Genomic DNA, 22894 nt, shown 5'->3' on the forward strand with positions numbered 1-22894 from the left:
GGTCGTCCCTAGAGATGGTTGTCCTTAGACTTGGTCGTTTCTGATTTTTGGTGATAATGGAAACTAAGGACGCCCGTCTCAGAAACGACCAAATGCAAGCCCTTTGGTCATGGGAGGAGCCAGAATTCATAGTGCACTGGTCCCCCTGACATGCCAGGACACCAACCGGGCACCCTAGGGGGCACTGCAGAGGACTTCAGAAAAAGCTCCCAGGTACATATCTCCCTTACCTTGTGTGCTGAGCCCCCACAAAAAACCCACAACCCACTACCCACAACTGTACACCACTACCATAGCCCTTATGGGTGAAGGGGGCACCTAGATGTGGGTACAGTGGGTTTTGGAGGGCTCAAATTTACCTCCACAAGTGTATCAGGTAAGGGGGGATGGGCCTGGGTCCGCCTTCCTGAAGTGCATTGCACCCACTAAAACTGCTTCAAGGACCTGCATACTGCTGCGATGGACCTTAGTATGACATTTGAGGCTGGCAAAAAATATTGTAAAACTATTTTTTTAGGGTGGGACGGGGTTAGTGACCACTGGGGGAGTGAGAAGAGGTCTTCCCCGATTCCCTCTGGTGGTCATCTGGTCAGTTTGGGCACCTTTTCATGGCTTGGTCGTAACAAAAAAAAAGACCAAGTAAAGTCGTCCAAGTGATCATCAAAGACGCCCTTTTTTTTATTATGGGTCGAGGACGCCCATGTGTTAGACACACCCAAGTCCCACATTCGCTATGCCTCCAACATGCCCCTGGGAACTTTGGTCATCCCCGCGATTGAAAGCAGTTGGGGACGCCCAAAATCAGCTTTCAATTATACCGATTTGGGCGACCCTGAGAGAAGGACGCCCATCTTCCGATTTGTGTCAAAAGATGGGCGTCCTTCTCTTTCAAAAATATGCCTGTATGTGACAGACCAAAAAAAGCCTTTTGCCAGTCAATTGCAATCTTCAAAAGGGAACTGGCTTTTGCTAGGTATCAAAATCACAATGTGCAGAATTTAAATTCAGCATTAAACAAACCCAGACCTGGTTCCTGTCTGGCCACAAAGGAACAAGATTTTCCAAGTGTCCAAAGGAAAATCTTTTTCTACCTTAACCAGAATTTAATACTTTACATATAGGTTGGAAAGCATATGCTGTGAGCGTGTGTGTGTGTGGTGGGTGGTGGGGGGGGGGGGGCTGCTCTTGTCTTCCCTTGGGTTTTATCTCTCCTGACTGAACCATACTTTCTCTGTTGAGCACTCTAGAGCTACACCTCTTAAGATGACGTTTAATGTGAGCAAGTGCAACGTGATGCATGTGGGAAAGAGGGACCCAAATTATAGCTATGTAATGCAACTAAGAAAGGGATCTAGGCGTTGTCATTGATGATACATTGAAACCCTCTGCTCAGTGTGCTGCAGCAACAAAGAAAGCAAATAGAATGTCAGGTATTATCAGGAAAGGAATGGAAAACAAAAATGAGGACGTTATAATGCCTTTGTATCGCTCCATGGTGTGACTGCACCTCGAATATTGTGTTCATTTCTGGTCACTGCATCTCAAAAAAGATATACTGGAATTAGAAAATGTACAGAGAAGGGTGACGGAAATGATAACGGGGATGAGATGACTTCCCTATGAGGAAGGGCTAAAGTGGCTAGGGCTCTTGAGCTTGGAGAAGAGACGGCTGAGGGGAGATATGATAGAGCTCTATAAAATAATGAGTGGAGTGGAATGGGTAGACATGAATCATTTGTTTACTCTTTCAAAAATTCAAGGACTAGGGAGCATGTGATGAAGCTTCAAAGTAGTAAATTTAAAACAAATCAGAGAAAAGTTTTCTTCACTCAATGTGTAATTAAACTCTGGAATTCATTGCCAGAGAATGTGGTAAAGACGGTTAGCTTAGTGGGGTTTAAAAAAGGTGTGGACGGCTTCCTAAAGGAAAATTCCATAGACCATTATTAAAATGACTTGGGGAAAATCCACTGCTTATTTCTGAGATAAGCAGCATACAATGTATTGAACTTTTTTGTGATCTTGCCAGTATTTGTTACCTGGATTGACCACTGTTGGAAACAGGATGCTGGGCTTGATGGACCTTTGGTCTGTCCCGGTGTGGCAATACTTATGTACTTATATGGACTTATGCCCTGTGAAAGAGTATGCTTAAGGAGGACAGGCAGATTCCTATACACTCCAGGACACTTCCAAATCCCTAATAGATTTTAAACGCCCCTTGTTCACTATCTATTTACGCTGTTCCCATATGCATCTTCTGACTCAGATGAGCACTAGGACTAGATTCTGTAAATGGTGCAGAGAAATCGGTACTGAAAAACTTAAGAACTGAGCGCTATACTATAAAGGATCTACGCCCTTTATAGAATAGCAGCCAAGCGTATAAACAGTACCTAACTTAAGACAACAGGAATTACACTTGCTGAAGGCAGATATAAATGCCGGTGCCACAACTGGGCACCAATTGGGTCTACTCCGTAGCAATCCTGGTAAACCTAGGTGTATTTTATAACTACACACATAGATTAATTGTTTTAACAAGCTGTTAAGTGTTGTTAACAGCTCTTAACAAGCAATAATGAACACTAATTGCCAAAAATTAGAATTAATATGTGTACATTGCTAAGTGTATTCTGTAATGTACTGCGCCTAAATTCTAATACACACAGGCAAAAAGGGCCATACTTAAGGGAGTGGAAATTGGTGTTTTGTGGGTGTTCTAAAATCTATCTATGTTGTTATAAAATATGGGCCAGTGCATATAAATCTACACGCAAGGATTTATACCACCTTTTTACTGGAATAAATGGATGTGCGTAGATTCAATCACATGAATTACACTTTAGTATATTATAAATACCGCACAAAAAATTTACATGCAGTATTTAGAATATGTTTAAGCGTAATTACCTAACGCATGTTAACTTTAGGCACCATATATAGAATCACGCCCAATTCGTGTAAATTCTGAGAATGCCCTCAGCTATGGTCCCCTGAATTTATGCACTAAAGAATTTTACAAGTGCATCACTATAGAATATGATGCGAGTGTAAATTCCAATTAAGGTGAATTAATAGCAATAATTGGTTGTTAGCAGCCAATTATTGATGCTGTTTAGCTCATTTAATAAATTAATTTGCTGATTTGCTTGCACAAATTTAGTCATCATATATAGAATCCAGGGGACTATACATAGGTTCAGCCTATTCAGAACCCACTTTATCAGTCTGACTCTATAAAGGTTGCCAAAAATTGTGCTTGCAAGTTTAGGCACAGCCCCAATTTGCATGTGCAATTTAAAGGGCCCTTTTACTAAGCCATGTAGGCGCCTATGCTCCCCCAATGCGCACCAATTCGGAACTACCATCTGGCTACCACGTGACCCGGGCAGTAATTTCATTTTTTACGCGTGTACAAACATGCATCCAGTATGCGCACTGGAAAATATATTTTATTTTCTGGCATGTGGTGCTAACCGGGCCATAATCAGCATTGTACACATATGCGTAAGACCTTACCGCTAAGTGAATGGGTGGTGGTAAGGTGTCAGGCCCAAAATGGATGCATGCCAATTTTCATTCTGCTACATGTCCATTTTCAGCCAAAAAAAGGCTATTTTTGTAGGCGTGCTGAAAAATGGGCCTGCGCACGTCCAATACATGCATCTACAACACTGCAGGCCATTTTTTGGCGCACCTTAGTAAAATGACCCCTAATAGAATAAGGAGCTAATTATTGCCAAATAAGATAACAATTCAAGGAAAAGAATGTATCTTAGAATCTATTCTAAAGGTAATAGATATTTTATTTAATCCTCATTCAACATTGGAAGACCAGCATGAGACCTGTTTAAACCATGCACTTTTGTGTTTAGAATTCTCTCAGGTACTATCTCTGGATATATGACCTCCTTCATAACTCTTCTTTCATCTGGCAGATCTTTTCATGTTATGAGTCTTTCTTTTTACACTTTCCATCTGCAAAAGGAATTAGATCAAATAATTTTTTTTTAGTCTTAAAAAAAAATTTATCAGATGGGGCTGTGTTGGAATTCTCTTCTTGATGATCTTAAACAAAAAAGAAGTTATATGGAGTCTAGGAAAAAAACTAAAAACTTTTTTATTTCAAAAATTTCTTAGCTAATTGTAACTTTAATAATTTCTCATTTAGCTTTTGATGTTGACCTGGGAATGACCAGCTTCTTAGAACTGTGGTCCACACTGAACCTAGTGGGATAGTAGTGGAATATATATGTTTTTATTTTATTTTATTTTTCATTTCTTTAACTTTGCTTCCCCATTGATTCCTGTGGAGTTGTCATACAAAAGGCATATTTTAAATGAAATATTTCTATGAATGACATGCAGAAAAGCATTTTATTCTTATGTTCAAGCTGATTTTACTATCAAAAGCATGCTCAGAACATTTTCTGTGCACATTTCCAGCTGGCAATAGTAGTTAAGTAATACTGCATTCCAAAAAGTAATAAAAATGCTCATTTATGTTGCTCTGACATTAAAAAAAAGTATAATTTAGAGTGTGGGATGGTTTATTCACCACTATAACAAGTTTATTCATCATCATTATTTGAGATATGTAAGATCTCTGAGGCACATTTTCATACAGCAGCATGTGAATATTTTGTTATTATCAAAGCTGATGAATATATTTTGGTCAGAAAGTTTTCTACATCTCCCATTAGGCTGAATCACATTCTGAGGGAAATCTTCTAAGGAAGCACCTAGTTTAAAAGACAAGTAGGCACCTATTTGGGTGCTAATTTATACTCACAGGGGCCCTTTTACTCAACCGTGTAAGCATCTATGTGCACCCAACGTGCACCAAAATGGAGTTCCACCGACTACCGCATGGCTCTTGCAGTAATTTCATTTTTGGTGTGCATCCAATATGTGAGTCTGAAAAATAATTTTCGGCCATGTGTAATAGACGAACGCCAAATGACATTTGATGCACATAAGTCATTACCGTCTCGATTCTTTCCTACTAGGTCAATGGCTAGCGGTAAGGTCTCAGACCCAAAATGCACGCATGCCAATTTTGATTTTGCCGCACGTCCATTTTCGACAAAAAAAGACCTTTTTGACAGGTGCGCTGAAAAATGGATCAGCGTGCACCCAAAACCCACGCCTACACTACCACAAGCCATTTTTCAGCGTGACTTAGTAAATGGACCCCACAGTATATAGAAGAAATCATGCCTATGGGCATTTATACCTTCTTTAGACAAAGAAAATAATTAAAGAAACTGGGTTACATCTAGTAAGTTCTTTTATTTTCCACTCCACCAGCTCTCCTTCTAATTTTGTAGGATTTTCCATCAGGACTTCTCTTCTTTATTTTGCCAAGTCTTCTCCAGGCAGCTGCCCCAGAATCTTTTAATTTATTCTCTTTTTATCTCCCGAATGGAAAACGGTAATGTGATTTATGCGGGAATCTCACATAATAATCTTAAACAGCAATTAGACTGTTAGGAAATGTCCACAAGTATGATCACATCACTCCTCTTTACAAGCACTGTCCTTGGTGGCCAATCTCCTTTAGGATTAATTTTAAAACTTCTAAAGATACCACATAAACCCTCAAATTCTTTAAATGGTAACCAAAACACAATTATCTATAATTGGTTATAAGCAATAACCCCTGGATTCTATATATGACACCTGAAAATCTGCATGGAAACTGAAGCATATTCTATAACAGTACGTATAACTTAATTGGTTAACTTGCTATTCAGCAATGTTAATTGGATGTTAACAAGCAAGTATTATTAGAATTGAGAAATATGCACACAACTTAAGTGTATTCTATAACATGGTGCACCTAAATTGTAAGTTAAAACGTAATGACAAGAAGTGCAGAGTGATGCATTTGAGGTGCATAAATCCAAAAGAGATATACCAGATAGGAGGGGAGAGATTGCTAAACTCGGTTCAGGAGAGGAACCTTGGTGTAATGGTGTCTGAGGATCTGAAGATGACAAAGCAATGTGACAAGGTGGTGGCTGTGGCCAGAAGGATGCTAGGCTGCATAGAGAGGAGTATAACCAATAGAAGAAAGGAAGTGTTGATGTCTTTCTCTACAAGTTGTACAGAGGGGCATCAATACCACCTTTCTTCTACTGGAATTATGTTCAGTTTTGGAGGCCATATCTTACCAAGGATGTAAAAAGACTTGAAGTGGATCAAAGAAAAGTGACAAAAATGGTATGGGATTTGCATTGCAAGAGCTATGAGGAGAAACTTACTGACCTGAACGTGTATACCCTGGAGGAAAGGAGAAACCAGTGTGATATGATACAGTCGTTCAAATATTTGAAAGTTATTAATCCGCACACAAACCTTTTCCAGAGATGGAAAGCCACTAAAACTAGAGGATATGAATTGAGGTTGACAGGGGGCAGACTCAGGAATAATGACAGGAAGTGCTAGATACCTGAAATGAAGAGTTCTAGCCACTTTATTTTAGCTCTAATAGCTTCCTCCACCTCAATTTTTAACCATGCTGGCTGTTGTTACGCCTTCCTTCCTCCCTTTTTAATGCATGCAATATAACTAGCTTAGGCTTCTAGGATGGTATTTTTGAACAGCATCCACTCCCGATGTAAATATTTGACCTTTGTAGCTGCTCCTCTTTTTTTTTCACCATTCTTCTCATTTTATCATAGTCTCCTTTATGAAAGTTAAATGCTACCGTATTGGATTTCCTGTACGTATTAATTTGAGAGCTGATATCAAATCTGATCATATTATTACCACTGTTATCAAGCAGCCCTAGCACCATTACTTTCTGCACCAGATCATGTGCTCCACTAAGTACTAGGTCTAGAATTTTTCCTGTATTATGATACAGTTTCAATACCTAATCTCTATCTTGATGGAAAACAAAAGAAACCAATAAACTAGCTTTAGCTGTTACGTACAACTTTCTAAGATTCCAAAATGTCTGAAATATTCAGATCAACAGGGACCTCTGTCAATTTTCTTTTAGTTGAAGTCACATAGAATATTTTCTGCAAGGGTGGATAGGCTGCTTCCGGAAATTTTAACACAGTTTGCAAAAAACTGTATAAAACATCTCTCAATGGTGTCAATCTAGATTGTGGACATTTTTTTAAATCTTAAGCTCAGCCCTCTTTGAGAGTTTTCCAAATTTTAAATTTTCTTCAACATTAGTGAGATATCTTGCATTAAGAGCAATTGAGAAGATTTTATCTCAGCTACAGATTTATCCAGCATGTCAACCCTGGCAGTGCAGGAGTTAACTTTAGTCTCCAATTCCTGCAGTTTAACAGAAGAAGTTGTAGAAATTGAAACAAATGAGGAGCAAACCTGATAAAAACTATTGATGGCAGTCCATAGAGTGTCCAGGGTCACTGTATCCATCTTTACCAGTGGCTTCAACGGAGGAGCAACACCCGAAGCAACTTGCAGAACTCTTGCTTGTGATGACACAGCTCCCAGATCAATCTCCCCCACTGGATTCTCTGGTGTACCCCCCCCCCCCCATAGCAGTGCTAAAGATCCCATTTGCACTGCAGTTGGACCCATTTCACTGGAGCTCATGTGTTCAGCTGCCCCCGCAACATCAGAATTACTGGCATTCTCTACTCCTTGTAGTAAGGAAGATTGAACAACATTTCTGGGAATCAAGGGAGGGGGGAATGGGTCCTCCTGGGCTCAGTGAAGCTTTGCTGTACAAACTGGGGCTCTTCCCTGCCCCAGTAGCAGAAATGCACAGCAATGGAGAGGCTACCGCATAAGATGTAATAGCGGCTTGTCGCATAGAACTAGGAGTCATTGGAGAGGGAGGAACTCCTTGCAGCTTCCCCGGCACTTAGGCATCATGCAGTATTACACTGAAGAAGCAAGTAATAAAACCCCAGCGCGAGAGCACCTAGCACCAGTGTCTTACTCTAACGCCATCTTGGTCCACTTTTAGGGGCATTTTCGAAAGAGAAGGGCGCCCATCTTTTGACATAATTTGGAAGATGGGCGTCCTTCTCTCAGGGTCGCTCAAATTGGCATAATCGAAAGCCGATTTTGGGTGTCCTCAACTGCTTTCCATCGCAGGGATGACCAAAGATCATGGGGGCGTGTCGGCAGCGTACCAAAGGCGGGAAGGGGGTGTGCTTAAGATATGGGCGTTCTTGGCCAATAATGGAAAAAATAAGGGTGTCCTTGATGAGCATTTCGCCGGCTTCACTTGGTCCCTTTTTGTTCAGGACCAAGCTTCAAAAAGGTGCCCCAACTGACCAAATGGCCAACGGAGGGGATCGGGGATACTACTATTAATACTATTTAGCATTTCTATAGCGCTACAAGGCGTACGCAGCGCTGCACAAACATAGAAGAAAGACAGTCCCTGCTCAAAGAGCTTACAATCTAATAGACAAAAAATAAAGTAAGCAAATCAAATCAATTAATGTGTACAGGAAGGAGGAGAGGAGGGTAGGTGGAGGCGAGTGGTTACAAGTGGTTACGAGTCAAAAGCAATGTTAAAGAGGTGGGCTTTCAGTCTAGATTTAAAGGTGGCCAAGGATGGGGCAAGACGTAGGGGCTCAGGAAGTTTATTCCAGGCATAGGGTGCAGCGAGACAAAAGGCGTGAAGTCTGGAGTTGGCAGTAGTGGAGAAGGGAACAGATAAGAAGGATTTATCCATGGAGTGGAGTGCACGGGAAGGGGTGTAGGGAAGGACGAGTGTGGAGAGATACTGGGGAGCAGCAGAGTGAGTACATTTTTAGGTTAGTAAAAGAAGTTTGAACAGAATGCGAAAACGGATAGGGAGCCAGTGAAGTGACTTGAGGAGAGGGGTAGCATGAGTAAAGTGACCCTGGCGGAAGACGAGACGGGCAGTAGAGTTTTGAACTGATTGGAGAGGGGAGAGGTGACTAAGTGGGAGGCCAGCAAGAAGCAGATTGCAGTAGTCTAAACAAGAGGTGACAAGGGTGTGGATGAGGGTTTTGGTAGAGTGCTCGGAAAGAAAGGGGCGGATTTTATGGATGTTGTAAAGAAAGAAACGACAGGTCTTGGCGATCTGCTGGATATGAGCAGAGAAGGAGAGAGAAAAGTCAAAGATGACACCAAGGTTTTGAGCTGAGGAGACAGGGAGAATGAGAGAGCCATCAACAGAAATAGAAAACGGGGGGAGTGGGGAGGTGGGTTTGGGGGGAAAAATGAGAAGCTCGGTTTTGGTCATGTTTAATTTCAGGTGGCGTTGAGACATCCAGACAGCAATGTCAGACAAGCACGCTGAAACTTTGGTTTGGATGCAAGGTGAGATATCAGGGGTAGAAAGGTAGATTTGGGAGTCATCAGCATAGAGATTGTAGGAAAAGCCGTGGGATGAGATTAATGAACCAAGGGAAGAAGTGTAGATAGAAAAGAGGAGGGGACCAAGAACAGAACCCTGAGGTACGCCTACAGGCAGAGGGATAGAAGTAGAAGAGGATCCACCAGAGTGAACACTGAAGGTGCGGAGGGAGAGGTAGGAAGAGAACCAGGAAAGGACAGAGCCCTGGAATCCAAGTGAAGACCTCCCCTTACTCCCCCAGTGGTCCCTAAATCCCTCCCACCCAAAAAAAACAATTAAAAACATTTTTTACAGCATGTATGCCAGCCTCAAATGTCATACCCAGCTCCATCACAGCAGTACGTGGTCCCTGGAGCAGTTTTTAGTGGGTGCAGTGCACTTCAGGCAGGCGGACCCAGGCCCTCCCCCCCTACCTGTTACACTTGTGGTGGTAAATGTGAGCCCTCCAAAACACACCATAAACCCACTGCACCCACATGTAGGTGCCCCCTTCATCCATAAGAGCTATGGTAGTGGTATATCTCCTCATTAGATGAAAAACCTTAGAGGTCCTTTTACTAAGTTGTGTCAAAAAGTGGCCTTAGTGCACCCTTACATGGGATTTTTCCACACGCTGCAGCTGGAATGCCCTTCCGAGGGAGGTAGTGGAAAAAAAACTGTAGCAGAATTAAAAAAGGCATGAGATGAACACAGAAAATCTCTAATTGGAAAATGAATGATATAAAAAAAAAACATGTGTTTGCATGTCAAATGATGGTCAGATGGTGACTCTAGCTGTATCAACTAAGGCCGGTGCTGGTCTGGCTTGTATGGTCTGAGCCCCGCATATAGCACTCTGGTTTAGGATGGGCTGGAGAGAGCTTTGATGGAAACTCCAGTAATTTGAAATGTGAGGGCAGTGCCAGACAGACTTTTACAGTCTGTGACCTGCAAATGACAAGATGGATTTGGATAGGCTTGAGTAGGCTTTGACGCCAACTCCAGTAGTTGGAACATAAGGACAGAACCGGGCGGACTTCTATGGTCTATGTCCCAGAAACACCAAAGAAAGACCCTGATCAAGTATATAATATCATGTTTATTGTTGATTTAATCTTGGATCGATAATGAATGTGACTGTTGGGCAGACTGGGCAACTTACTATGTTACTATGTTTTCCATTTTCTGGTTTAATGGTCATGTGCTAAGGTTCCCATTAACATGTGTCCATTAAGAAAAGTAAGCGCATAAGCTCTTACTGCCACCTCTTTTGTAGATGGTGTTAATCCTGTGCTAATCAGTTAGCATACCCCTTTGGTGAAAAAAATCTAATGTTATTTTTAGCACGCCAGCAGCGTGTGTACATGTCAAACGTACTTCAGGATGCTCATATCCAGCAGATTGCCAAGACCTGTCGTTTCTTTCTTTACAACATCCGTAAAATCCGCCCCTTTCTTTCCGAGCACTCTACCAAAACCCTCATCCACAGCCTTGTCACCTCGCGTTTAGACTACTGCAATCTGCTTCTTGCTGGCCTCCCACTTAGTCACCTCTCCCCTCTCCAGTCGGTTCAAAACTCTGCTGCCCGTCTCATCTTCCGCCAGGGTCACTTTACTCATACTACCCCTCTCCTCAAGACCCTTCACTGGCTCCCTATCCGTTTTCACATCCTGTTCAAACTTCTTCTACTAACCTATAAATGTACTCACTCTGCTGCTCCCCAGTATCGCTCCACACTCGTCCTTCCCTACACCCTTTCCCGTGCACTCCGCTCCATGGATAAATCCTTCTTATCTGTTCTCTTCTCCACTACTGCCAACTCCAGACTTCGCGCCTTTTGTCTCGCTGCACCCTACACCTGGAATAAACTTCCTGAGCCCCTACGTCTTGCCCTATACTTGGCCACCTTTAAATCTAGACTGAAAGCCCACCTCTTTAACATTGCTTTTGACTCGTAACCACACGCCTCCACCTACCCTCCTCTCTTCCTTCCCGATCACATTAATTGATTTGTTTTGCTTAGTTTATTTATTTTTTGTCTATTAGATTGTAAGCTATTTGAGCAGGGACTGTCTTTCTTCTATGTTTGTGCAGCGCTGCGTACGCCTTGTAGCGCTATAGAAATGCTAAATAGTAGTAGTAGTAGTGCACCCCATGAGATGCCATTTTAAGCTGCAATTAGCACACATTAATGTTTACTGCCGCTTGATAAAAGAGCTCCTTTGTGATCAGTCCTATACTTCTGGATTCTATATAGTGCGCTTAGATTTAGGTGCAGAAAGTGGCATGGATTCTATAACACTGTGCTTAACTTAATTGGCTTAACAAGTTAATGTGCTGATAACAGCACTTAAACAATAATGAGCACTAATTGGCACTGATTATAAATTAGGTGCACAACTCACTAAGCATAGTTTGTAAGGATGTGCACTAAACTTTTAACATGTGGAGGCAAAAAGGGGCATGGTTATAGGTGGGGAAATGAGCATTTCATGGGTGTTCCAACATTTAGGCACTTATTTCTATAATATGGCCCAATGTGCCTAAATCTACATGCTGAGATTTACACCAGGTTTTTGTTGGTGGAAATGGATTCACGTAGATATCGGCACTGAAATATCAACTAAACATGTTCTATAATCAGCGCCTAAATCTAGGTGCCGATTAAAAAATATGCTTAGTCAGCACTGATTTTACTGCCAATTCTTTAGGCATCATATATAGAATATCCCCCCATAGTGTAAGCATGTGAGAAAACAAGTCAAGATAAAGGCTTGTCTCTTCTTAATTGTTAGAACTGAGCACCATGACTCTGTTTTGTCAGTGTCTCTCAGTTTCCAATACAAGAATCTGTGTTATCACATTTCCACTATTACTGTGGCAGAAGTCTTATTAAATTGAATCAATGTTCTACTATGGCTTCTTTTTTTAAGTGCACAGCTAAAATATAGATGTATCAAGTTTTATGGTTACATTTAAGATGGTGATTAAGATAATGCAATTTTGGAAGATTTATTGTTTTAAAGTCCATTATGAACATTGATTTTAGGAGACACACAATGTTAAATTAGTTAATCATTCAGATCCAAACAATTAAGGATACATCAGTTTTCCATCTTGAAATAGACTGTCAAACAATATGAACAGCAGATATGATACTCAACCAGAATATGAATAATAAAAATAAATATAGATTTTTATCATTTCTGTATAACCAAGTGCAATATGTACAGGTCAGTTATTTAAGTAATTTAATCAGGTAGCTATAACCTCTATTGTGAAAACTGTATCCTTCAAAATGGCTAAAATCGGATGTGCATTTGTTAGCATGCATTTGGATTATTAGTTCAAAAATAGTACTCAGAAGATTGATTTAATACATTTCAATCTATGAATTGGCATGCACAATTAATTTGTGTGCATTGTAAAGTTTTAGGGGGGAGATTATCAGTACAAAGTTATTCAAAGTCGTTAACTCTCGACAGGATTGTGAAAAATTACAAGAGGACCTTACGAGACTGGGAGACTGGGCGGCTAAATGGCAGATGACGTTTAATGTGAGCAAGTGCAAGGTGATGCATGTGGGAAAAAAGAACCCGAATTATAGCTACGTCATGCAAGGTTCCACGTTAGGTGTTACGGACCAAGAAAGGGATCTGGGTGTCGTCGTCGATAACACACTGAAACCTTCTGCTCAGTGTGCTGCTGCGGCTAGGAAAGCGAATAGAATGTTGGGTATTATTAGGAAAGGTATGGAAAACAGGTGTGAGGCTGTTATAATGCCATTGAATCGCTCCATGGTGCGAACGCACCTTGAGTATTGTGTTCAATTCTGGTCGCCGCATCTCAAGAAAGATATAGTAGAATTGGAAAAGGTGCAGCGAAGGGCGACTAAAATGATAGCGGGGATGGGACGACTTCCCTATGAAGAAAGGCTAAGGAGGCTAGGGCTATTCAGCTTGGAGAAGAGACGGCTGAGGGGAGACATGATAGAAGTATATAAAATAATGAGTGGAGTGGAACAGGTGGATGTGAAGCGTCTGTTCACGCTTTCCAAAAATACTAGGACTAGGGGGCATGCGATTAAACTACAGTGTAGTAAATTTAAAACAAATCGGAGAAATTTTTTCTTCACCCAACGTGTAATTAAACTCTGGAATTCATTGCCGGAAAATGTGGTGAAGGCGGTTAGCTTAGCAGAGTTTAAAAAGGGGTTGGACGGTTTCCTAAAGGACAAGTCCATAAACCGCTACTAAACGGACTTGGAAAAATCCAAAATCCCAGGAATAACATGTATAGAATGTTTGTACGTTGGGAAGCTTGCCAGGTGCCCTTGGCCTGGATTGGCCACTGTCGTGGACAAGATGCTGGGCTCGATGGACCCTTGGTCTTTTCCCAGTTTGGCATTACTTATGTACTTATGTACGGGCTACCATATACCATTAACCACAGTTATTAGTGTCCAGGAAGCCCTTTTACTAAAGTGCATTAAGCAGTTACCCTGGGATTCCATATTTTGTGTCTTAAATTCTGTGCTGAAATCAAAGTGTATTCTATAACAGTGCACATAATTTAATTGGTTAACTAGCTAATCATCCCTGTCAATTGGATGTGAACAAGTAATTATCAGCACTAATTAGCATTCATTAGATTTATGCGCACAACTCTCTAAGTGTATTCTGTAATTTGGTGTGCTTAAATTCTAAGTCACGTGGAGGGGCATAATCGAACTGCGCTGGTCATCTATATGGCCGGCCTTGTAAAGCAGTGCCCCGACTGTATTATCGAAATAAGATAGCCAGCTATCTTTCGTTTCGATAATACGGTCGGAGCCGGCCAAATCTCAGCATTTGGACCAGCTTTAGAGATGTCCGGCATTGGTCGTGGGAGGAGCTAGCATTTGTAGTGCACTGGTCCCCGTCACATGCCAGCCCAGGACACAAACTGGGCACCCTAGGGGGCACTGCAGTGGACTTCGAAAATTGCTCCCAGGTGCATAGCTGCCTTACCTTGGATGCCGAGGCCCCCAAATCCCCCCGAATCCCCCCAAATCCCACTCTCCACAACTCTACACCAATACCATAGCTCTAAGGGGTGAAGGGGGGCACCTACATGTGGGTACAGTGGGTTTTGGGGGGATTTGGAGGGCTCCCATTTACCACCACAAGTGTAACAGGTAGGGGGGATGGGCCTGGGTCCACCTGCCTGAAGTGCACTGCACCCACAAAAAAAACTGCTCCAGGGTCCTGCATACTGCTGTCAGGGAGCTGGGTATGATATTTCAGGCTGGCATAGAGGCTGGCAAAAAAATGTTTTTTTAATTTTTTTTTTTGGGGGGGTGGGGTGGGAGGGGGTTGGTGACCACTGGGGGAGTAAGGGAGGTGATCCATGATTCTCTCCGGTGGTCATCTGGTCAATTGGGGCACTTTTTTGAGGCTTGGTCCTAAAAATAAATGGACCAAGAGAAGCTGGCGAAGTGCTCGTCAGAGCCGGCCTTCTTTTTTCCATTATCGGCCGAAGTCAGCCATCTCATAACCACGCCCCGTCCCGCCTTCCATACCCTGTGGAAACACCCCCTTTAACTTTGGTCGGCTCTGTGACGGAAAGCAGTTGGAGCCGGCCAAAATCGGCTTTCGATTATACCAATTTGGCCGGGTTCAGGAGATGGTCGGCCATCTCCCGATTTGTGTCGGAAGATGGCCGGCGAGCTCCTTTGAAAATAGCAGGATAGTTGAAAAGGGGGCATGGCCACGGGCAGGGCGTGGGCATTTCTAAAATCTAAGCGCTTTGTTTAATTTGTTTAATTATTATGACCTGAGAATAGTCACATTCATTATCAAGACAATTGAACCAACAATCCAACCATATTGCTAATTAGCAACATTTTTACTCTCTATTACTAGAGAGGGAATGTAAGCCTAAAACTCCTCTATAAAAAAAAAAAGTTTATTTATTTTGGGTTTCTTAATTGGATGGGAAGACCTTAATAGTTCTTTTTTTCCTATTTCAGGCTATGACTACCTTTTTCTCATGAAAAGCTAAATGCATTCTTGACAGAAATTTCAAAACAGGGATGAAGAAACTACTAATTTTCATAATGCAATAGGGTGTACTTCATGAAATGATCAAACGGCACATATAACTGTTATGTCTTCATAAATATATAGTTAATCTGGGGACATTTTTGCCCAGGGTGTTTTGAATACAAACAGTGGGAGCCTCAGGAAATGGTTTGGATGTGTTGGGGGTGGAGGATCTGATGTGTTAGGGGGATTGGGATATTTTGCAGGCATCATCAGATGCCAGCAAGGGTGATCAGGGGGACTGATGCCTTGGGATGGAGAGAACTTGTGCTACAGGATTTTGGCAACAGAAAAAGTGGGAGCAATGATTCTCTGGCGGCGACATTGTGGCAGAGATCAGCTGAAGGTTGATGACCAACAACCATTGAGATGAAGGGTGACGAAGGCGGGGCACCTCAGGGAAGGCCTGCTGTGTGGGGAAAGTTAACGGCCTGCATTGCTGCACTTCTCGAGTCTGCATCATTTCGCCTGTCAAGAGAAGCAGAAGAACGACTTCCAGCTGCGATGGGCATATCCTTACTGAGTGGCCTTCTCAGCTTTACTTCTGGTTTGAGGTGGTCGACTTTGGCTGCTGGTCTTCTCTTTTGCGTGGACGCAGGCTCTGATTTACCGTGTCTCGGCGAGTCAAGATCTGATTCCGGACTCATGATTCATTTCTCTTTCTTTCCTTTCTTCTTGATTTCTTTTCCCTACCTGCTGCTTATTCATTTATATTGTATTAATCATCCCTTCCCTCCCTTTCTCTTCTGCCTACAACTGTCATTATAATTGATTTTCTTAGTCCATTGTAAGCCGCTTTGGGGCTGCTCCATGTGGCAAAAAGCGGGGTATAAATGTACTAAAATAAATAAAATAAATAAATAAATAAAAATATTTGTTTCTACCACATGTGTGGTGTATATGTGGAAGGGGAATGGGGGTTTCAAGGTTGTTTTCACCACATACTGTGCTAAATTCTATATATAATGCCTAAATAATCATCATAACAATGAAAAGCCTATGTGTATTCTATAAAGTATGCCTTAATTTAGGTGTACTTTATAGAATATGCCTAAATTTCCACATGGTTTATAGAATATACTACATGCCTGTTGATGCAACTAAATTTGTTTTATTTGGTGTAAATGTTGAAGCCTAAATAAAGCGTGGACTAGGTGTATTCTGTAACAACCACAGATATTTTATAAATGCCCATGACCCACCCATTCCGTGCCCATGGCCATGCCCCCTTTTACATGCATCACGCTATAGAATACACTTAGTTGGTAGTACGCGTAAATTCTAATTATTGCCAATTAGTGTCACTAGTTACTTGTTAATTGTCATTTATTAGCACTGATTGGCTCGTTCACTAAGTTGCATGTGCAAATACAGAATACAACTGTATTTGCACGTGCAACTTAAGTCACACTATATAGAATCGGGCGAACAGTTGTTTTTTAAAATTGTTGCTCCCATCAGCATGCAGTTCTGCACCTATTTTATGAAAGGCTCAACATTGGGCTGAGTCTCTTGTAAAATACTCTGGAATTTTCCACATCTCAACCTGCACATTTGACTTCTCTCTCCACATTCTTTCTAAACTATACTCTCTGCCTGCTTTCCTTTATTTGAGAGAATAAAAAGTTGTATACCTGATTGAGCACTCTCACATTTGTGATGAGTTTGCTGTCATGGTAATTCCCCCCCTCCCCCCCCAAAAAAAGAACCAGAAACTGTTCTTGTCTTCTTTTCATCAGACTCAGTTTTAATAATTGAACATAGAAATCATAGCCAACCTTTCCATTAGGATTTGTATTTCTATTGCAAATTTCAAGTGTTTTACGATGGTTGTAGAAAATATAACAGTCTCAGAAAAGCATCTCAGGCAATGAAGCAAGAAACCAGTTCTTTGTTCTTCTTATGCATGCCTAAGTCCTTAATCATTTGGATGATAATATTATTGAATAGGTAAATGTCTAATTAATTCACTGTATGTTAATTTTTTTACACCTTTCAATTAGGTTGATAGGATTTTTCTAAATGATAATTTATAGCTTTTGCTGATGAAAGTGTAATATGAAGTAATGGGTGTGTAATCAAAGCTAATGACAGACTAAATATCATATGACAATAAATTAGATGGAAAATGCATTAGATGTATATGGAAATTCTTGTCATTTTACTTTCAATACCAGAGCTGCTGTTCATCTGAAATATGGGCAAGATGAAGTTATTTATTACATTATTCAGCCCACGCACACATTCAGAACTTAGGGGTCATTTTACTAAGCCATGGCTAAAAATGGCCTGCGGTACTGTGGGCGTGTGTTTTTGGCTTCTGCCAGGCCAGTTTTTACTGTGTCCAGGAAACAGGGCTTTTTTTAAGTGCCGGGAAAAGGGCCTGTGGTAAACCTGAAACCAGCACACACCTATTTACGACTTGAGCCCTTAATGCCACCCATTGATCTAGCAGTAAGGGTTCATGCGCTACCTGCTTGGTGACCATTCAGCGTGCGCCAATTGCCGATTAACGCTGGAAACACTGCATACAGTAGGAAATAAAAGAATAATTGGTCCCAGTGTTATGGGCGCAAGCCTAATCCAAAATTACCGCCAGGGGGGCATGCTAGCCTGGCGGTAGTCTCATTTTGGCATCTCAGCATATCTTGCGATAAGCACACGCTAGTGTTTACTGCAGCTTAGTAAAAAGAGCTCTAAGGTTTAGAAGGAATTTTTCTTGAGGACATAAGAGGATATTGCTAATAAGTATCTTGTATTTTAGGGGTCCTTTTACTAAAGTGCGCTGAAAAATGGCTAGCGGTATTTTAGGCACGGCTTTTGGACGTGCACCAATCCATTTTTCAGTGCACCTGTAAAAAAGGCCTTTTTAAAATTTTTGCTGAAAATGGACGTGCGACAAAATCAAAATTGCCATGCGTCCATTTGGGTCTGCAACCTTACCACCAGCCATTCACCTAGCGTTAACAGGGCGGTAATGACCTATGTGCGTGAAATGCCACTTGGCACATGTCTGATATGTGTGTTCGAAAATAAAAATTATTTTTCTGCTGTGAGTATCGGATCCGTGCCAAGAATGAAATTGCCGCAAGAGCCACACGGTAGTTGGGTAGTAACTCCATTTTGGCACACATTGGGCGCACATTGACGCTTACGCAGCTTAGTAACAGGCCCCTATATCTCTAATTCTATTCTGAAGTAACAATATAGCCAGAATTCTGGGTTAGATATTCTACCATATGAGTTTTGTTACATAGTTTAGAAAACTGCTATCATTAATGAACATGAATCAAACCTAGCCATCCTTGATTTTAATGTACAAGTCAAAATGTTTTGACTATAGAATTGTTTTTCCTTTTATAAATGGGTGATTTCTATTATGAATCATTTGCAAAGGAGAAATTCTCATATACTAAGGGAATAAATTTATAAAGCTGTTCAATGAAAAAGGAATTTTATACAATTGTGCGACTGCATAAGCTTATAAAAGGTGCAAACATATGGCACCTGGAAAATCCACACAGAAAACATTTCTGCCTAAGCGTATTCTATAACATTTCTGCACAATTTATAAAATATGCTTATGAACCATCCATGCAACTATATTTAATAGCAAGCAATTACACTGAGTAAAACCTGGTGTAAATCTCGATGCCTGCGTATAAATTTTCAGAATGCCCATGACACGTCCATTCCATGCCCACGGGCATGCCCCCATTTTGACAACGCGCATTAGAATTTATGTGCACCACGTTATAGAATGTGCCTAGTGACTTCTGTGCATAAGTTCTAATTAATGCCAATTAGTGCTGATAATTGCTTGTTAACGTGCAATTAATAGCACTAACGCTTGGATTTCTGCACAGAAATTTAAGCATAATATATAGGATCCAGGGCAATGTGTGCACCCACTTTTAAACAATCTATATACAGGAGATCTAGGTTCTTAACTTGGGCAGAGCAGAGGTGGAGTTGCAGTGCATGTGAACACTCATATATGCAATTTTCTTTGCAACAGGTGTAAATTTGACTGCAATTGAGTGCTATCCCCCTAATTTTCTAAACGTGCACACAGTTTGATGCTTAACACACAAAGTTAAACTTGCAAGTTTTGGAAGCATGCCAGTTATACACACAATTTATTTGTTAAATGAGTTACTAATTGGCTATAATTTGTACTAAGTGACACTAATTTTCAACTACATTCACAACTGCCCTTAGTCGGTATTCTAGAAATTGGATGTGCAAAATCCATAGTGTACAACTGCAAGGGGGTGTGAACCTGGGAGGGGCATGGGTGAGTCAGGGGCTAGCACTTATGTGCACAGGTTATAGAATATTATCATTATGCACCTAGGGCCAGATTCTAAATATGGCACCTAGAAAATCTGCATGGAAAACATTTACGCTTAAGCGTATTCTATAAAGGGTGCCTATATTAAGGTGCGGTATATGGAGTACACTTAGTTGATATCCTAGCATCTAAAACTATGTGCCTCCATTTACACCAACAAAAATGTAGTGTAAATCCCTACACATAGATTTATGCACACTGGGCTATCTATGCGTATAAATGTTGGAATGCCCATGAAAGCCTATTTCCCTACCCATAACCATGCCCCTTTTGAACTGTGCACATTAGAATTTAGGCGCAGTTCATTACAGAATATGCTTAGCGAGTTATGTGTGTAAATTCTAATTATGGCTAATTAGTGCTCATAATTGCTTGTAGGTGCTGTTATCAACACTGATTAGCTTGTAAAGTCATTTAAGTTATGCATGCTGTTATGGAATATGCTTAGATTTCAGCGCGGAATGCTAGGTGACCTATATAGAGTCCGGGGGCAAATTGATAGCAATTAGGTGTGAGCATTTACACCAGCCATTCAACTAGTGTAAGTCCTCATGCCTAAACTTAGGCATGTACCTCCAAACTTACACTAGTATTCTATAATGCAATTTCATGTGTATTTGCTGATTTAGAATTCGTGCTTAGCATGCATCATCCTGGTCCCCAATTTTACGCCCCTATTAGGGCTGGATTTGAATGTCTATCTTATAATAGCATATGGGTACCTAGGGCCCGTTTTATAAAGCGGGGGTAAGCCCAGTGATATTTCCCATCCCCAGTGAGCATCGTATCCAGCGCTATAAAATATTTTAATTTTTGTAGCACTGCTGTGTATAAGGTTGTAATCGGGCAGTGCTGCGTGCTGCCTGGTTACCACCGAGTTAGCATGGGAGCCCTTATTGCCAGCTCAATGGGTGGTGGTAAGGGTTGCCTCCTGAAATAGCTGCACAGCAAGTGCTTCACTTGCTGCATGGCAATTCCCTGAAAAAAGAAAGACGTACCTTTTATTCGCTGCAGTAAAAGGGGGCTTCGGCAAGCATAAAAATGCATGCCGATGCCAGTGCAGGCCCCCTTTTGCCGCAGCTTGGTAAAAGAGGCCTCTAGTTTGCCTTTTGTAAAATAGACTTAAAATTGGTGTCTTTTTGGACCTCACAACCCCCCCTGTTTACTAAGCTGCGCTAGCGGCTGCGGTGCATTAATGCCAACACAGTCCATGCGGCAGCTTACTTAAACAGGGAGAGAAGTGTTCTGTTAGAGGAAGTTTTCAAATAGCTCATGTACTTTTGAGATACATGAAAGCTTGCACAAGGTGTATTTTCTGCTAATTTTCAAAGACAGTAGTCCAATACATTCTGACTGAAAATGTAGTATAAAGTAAGGGGCCCTTTTACTAAGCAGCTCAACCGTGGGACATGCTCAGGCATCATACTATAGTTCTGGGATTGGTGCACGCCATGCGCTAAAAATAGTTTTTTTTCATTAGCGCAGCGGGCATGTTTGGAGGTGGAGAGTATGGGTAAGCCACTGCCCAATTAGCATAGGGTTAGCACGTGAGTCCTTACTGCCTAATAAATACATGGCAATAAAGGCCCACGCAGTAATGGCCACATGTTAATTGGGAAATTAGCATGTAGCTATCAATGGGGAAAGAGAAATTGTGGCCATTTTACAGCCACGCTAAAAGTGGCCTCAGCACATGAGAAAAACCCCGTGCTGCTGATTCCATGGGCCACTTTTTATTGCAGCTTAGTAAAGGGACCCCTAAGTGTGCTAATAGGGGTTGTACACTTGCCACATGCTATTTTATGCAGCCCGTCAAGAGGGGTACATTAGTTTGTGTACTTGTGAATGCATTAATTTTCTCCCTGAATCTAAACAGATCTCTGAGAATGTTTCCTCATACTCCACTCAAAGTATATCTGGCCAGTGCAGCCCAATTTTCAGCTATGCAATTTTACCCAAGTAAATGGCTTTAAAGCAGTCTTCCCCAGATTTAACAAAGCTTAACTACACAAGTAAGTATCATATTGCCATACTGCCATGATTTATATAGAGAGATGGATAGATACATAGATACACATATAAATTCCACATCTAATCTGACACATAAAAGTATCACCCATAGCCTATACGTTTCTTGAATCTGAAGTTATTCCATTTAAAAATATGAAAGAAAAGGCTGTCCAAATTTTTTTATTCCTCAGCTATAAATTCCCTGACAATATGTTAAAAATTACAATTATTACCTTAGGATATTGCTTGACAGGGATCAGTACTCTTTCAGAAAGCTTTATGTTTTTGTTGCTGATTATATCAAGGTACTTCTTTTCCTCGTCTTCTTTTTTTGAATCATCAGAATTCTGATATTTTTCAATTTCTGAAAAAATAACAATAATTGATAGAGATAAAAAAATATCAGTAATATAATATCTGATCTATGTTGATCTACTTTTAACTTCTATCAGCCTCCATCCTGATTATAGAGCTAGATATACAAAGCATTTTTTGAATAAATTCAAAAAGTGAAATTCATGAGAAGGGGAATAACATTATTTACAGAACTATGAGTTTGAGCCCCATTGAAAATTCCACTGATGCATGCTGTTTACCTGTGTTGCACGAATGTACATTGCATCAGAACAAAGTCTACACATTAGAAACTCTGTGTGTGTTGGGGGGGGGGGGGGGGGTTCAAAATGAATTCTCTGTGTAACGTTCCTTTATCATCTTAACCCTGGGCACTTTATTGTACTGTTGAAAGTATATATACCTTCAAGGGCATACTACATTCATGGAAAAATATCCATTGGGGCTCCCAAGCTGTCTTACTACATAAGTAATGCCACACTGGGAAAAGACCAAGGGTCCATCGAGCCCAGCATCCTGTCCATGTAAAGCCCCTTTTGTTATAAAATGAGGTACATTATACACTAAGGGCCAGATTCTGTATGTGGTATTTAAAAATTCCACGTGGAACTGATTTCCAGCAAATGTATTTTACATAGGTGAGGTCTGTTCTTGCATCTTTGATTGTGTTGTGCATAGGTAGTTCTATTAGGTTTGTCATGTATTCCAGTGAAAGACCAAAAATTATTCTATATGCAATCTTTGATGGGTAGCCAGTGTAGTTTTTGGTGCAGTGGACTT

At 41.1% G+C, this 22894-nt stretch overlaps 1 protein-coding gene across 2 annotated transcripts in view; it reads right to left on the reverse strand.

Moving 5' to 3' along the window:
- Nucleotides 1–22894, reverse strand: part of KHDRBS2 (KH RNA binding domain containing, signal transduction associated 2) — an 852627-nt gene that overhangs the window by 631626 nt on the left and 198107 nt on the right. For both annotated transcript variants that reach the window (XM_030198996.1, XM_030198995.1), the window contains exon 2: nucleotides 21994–22124. In XM_030198996.1, coding sequence (XP_030054856.1) covers nucleotides 21994–22124 — 131 coding nt within the window. The remainder of the gene's footprint in view (nucleotides 1–21993; nucleotides 22125–22894) is intronic.

The sequence above is a fragment of the Microcaecilia unicolor genome, chromosome 3 (genome assembly GCF_901765095.1).
Source record: "Microcaecilia unicolor chromosome 3, aMicUni1.1, whole genome shotgun sequence".
NCBI lineage: Eukaryota > Metazoa > Chordata > Amphibia > Gymnophiona > Siphonopidae > Microcaecilia > Microcaecilia unicolor.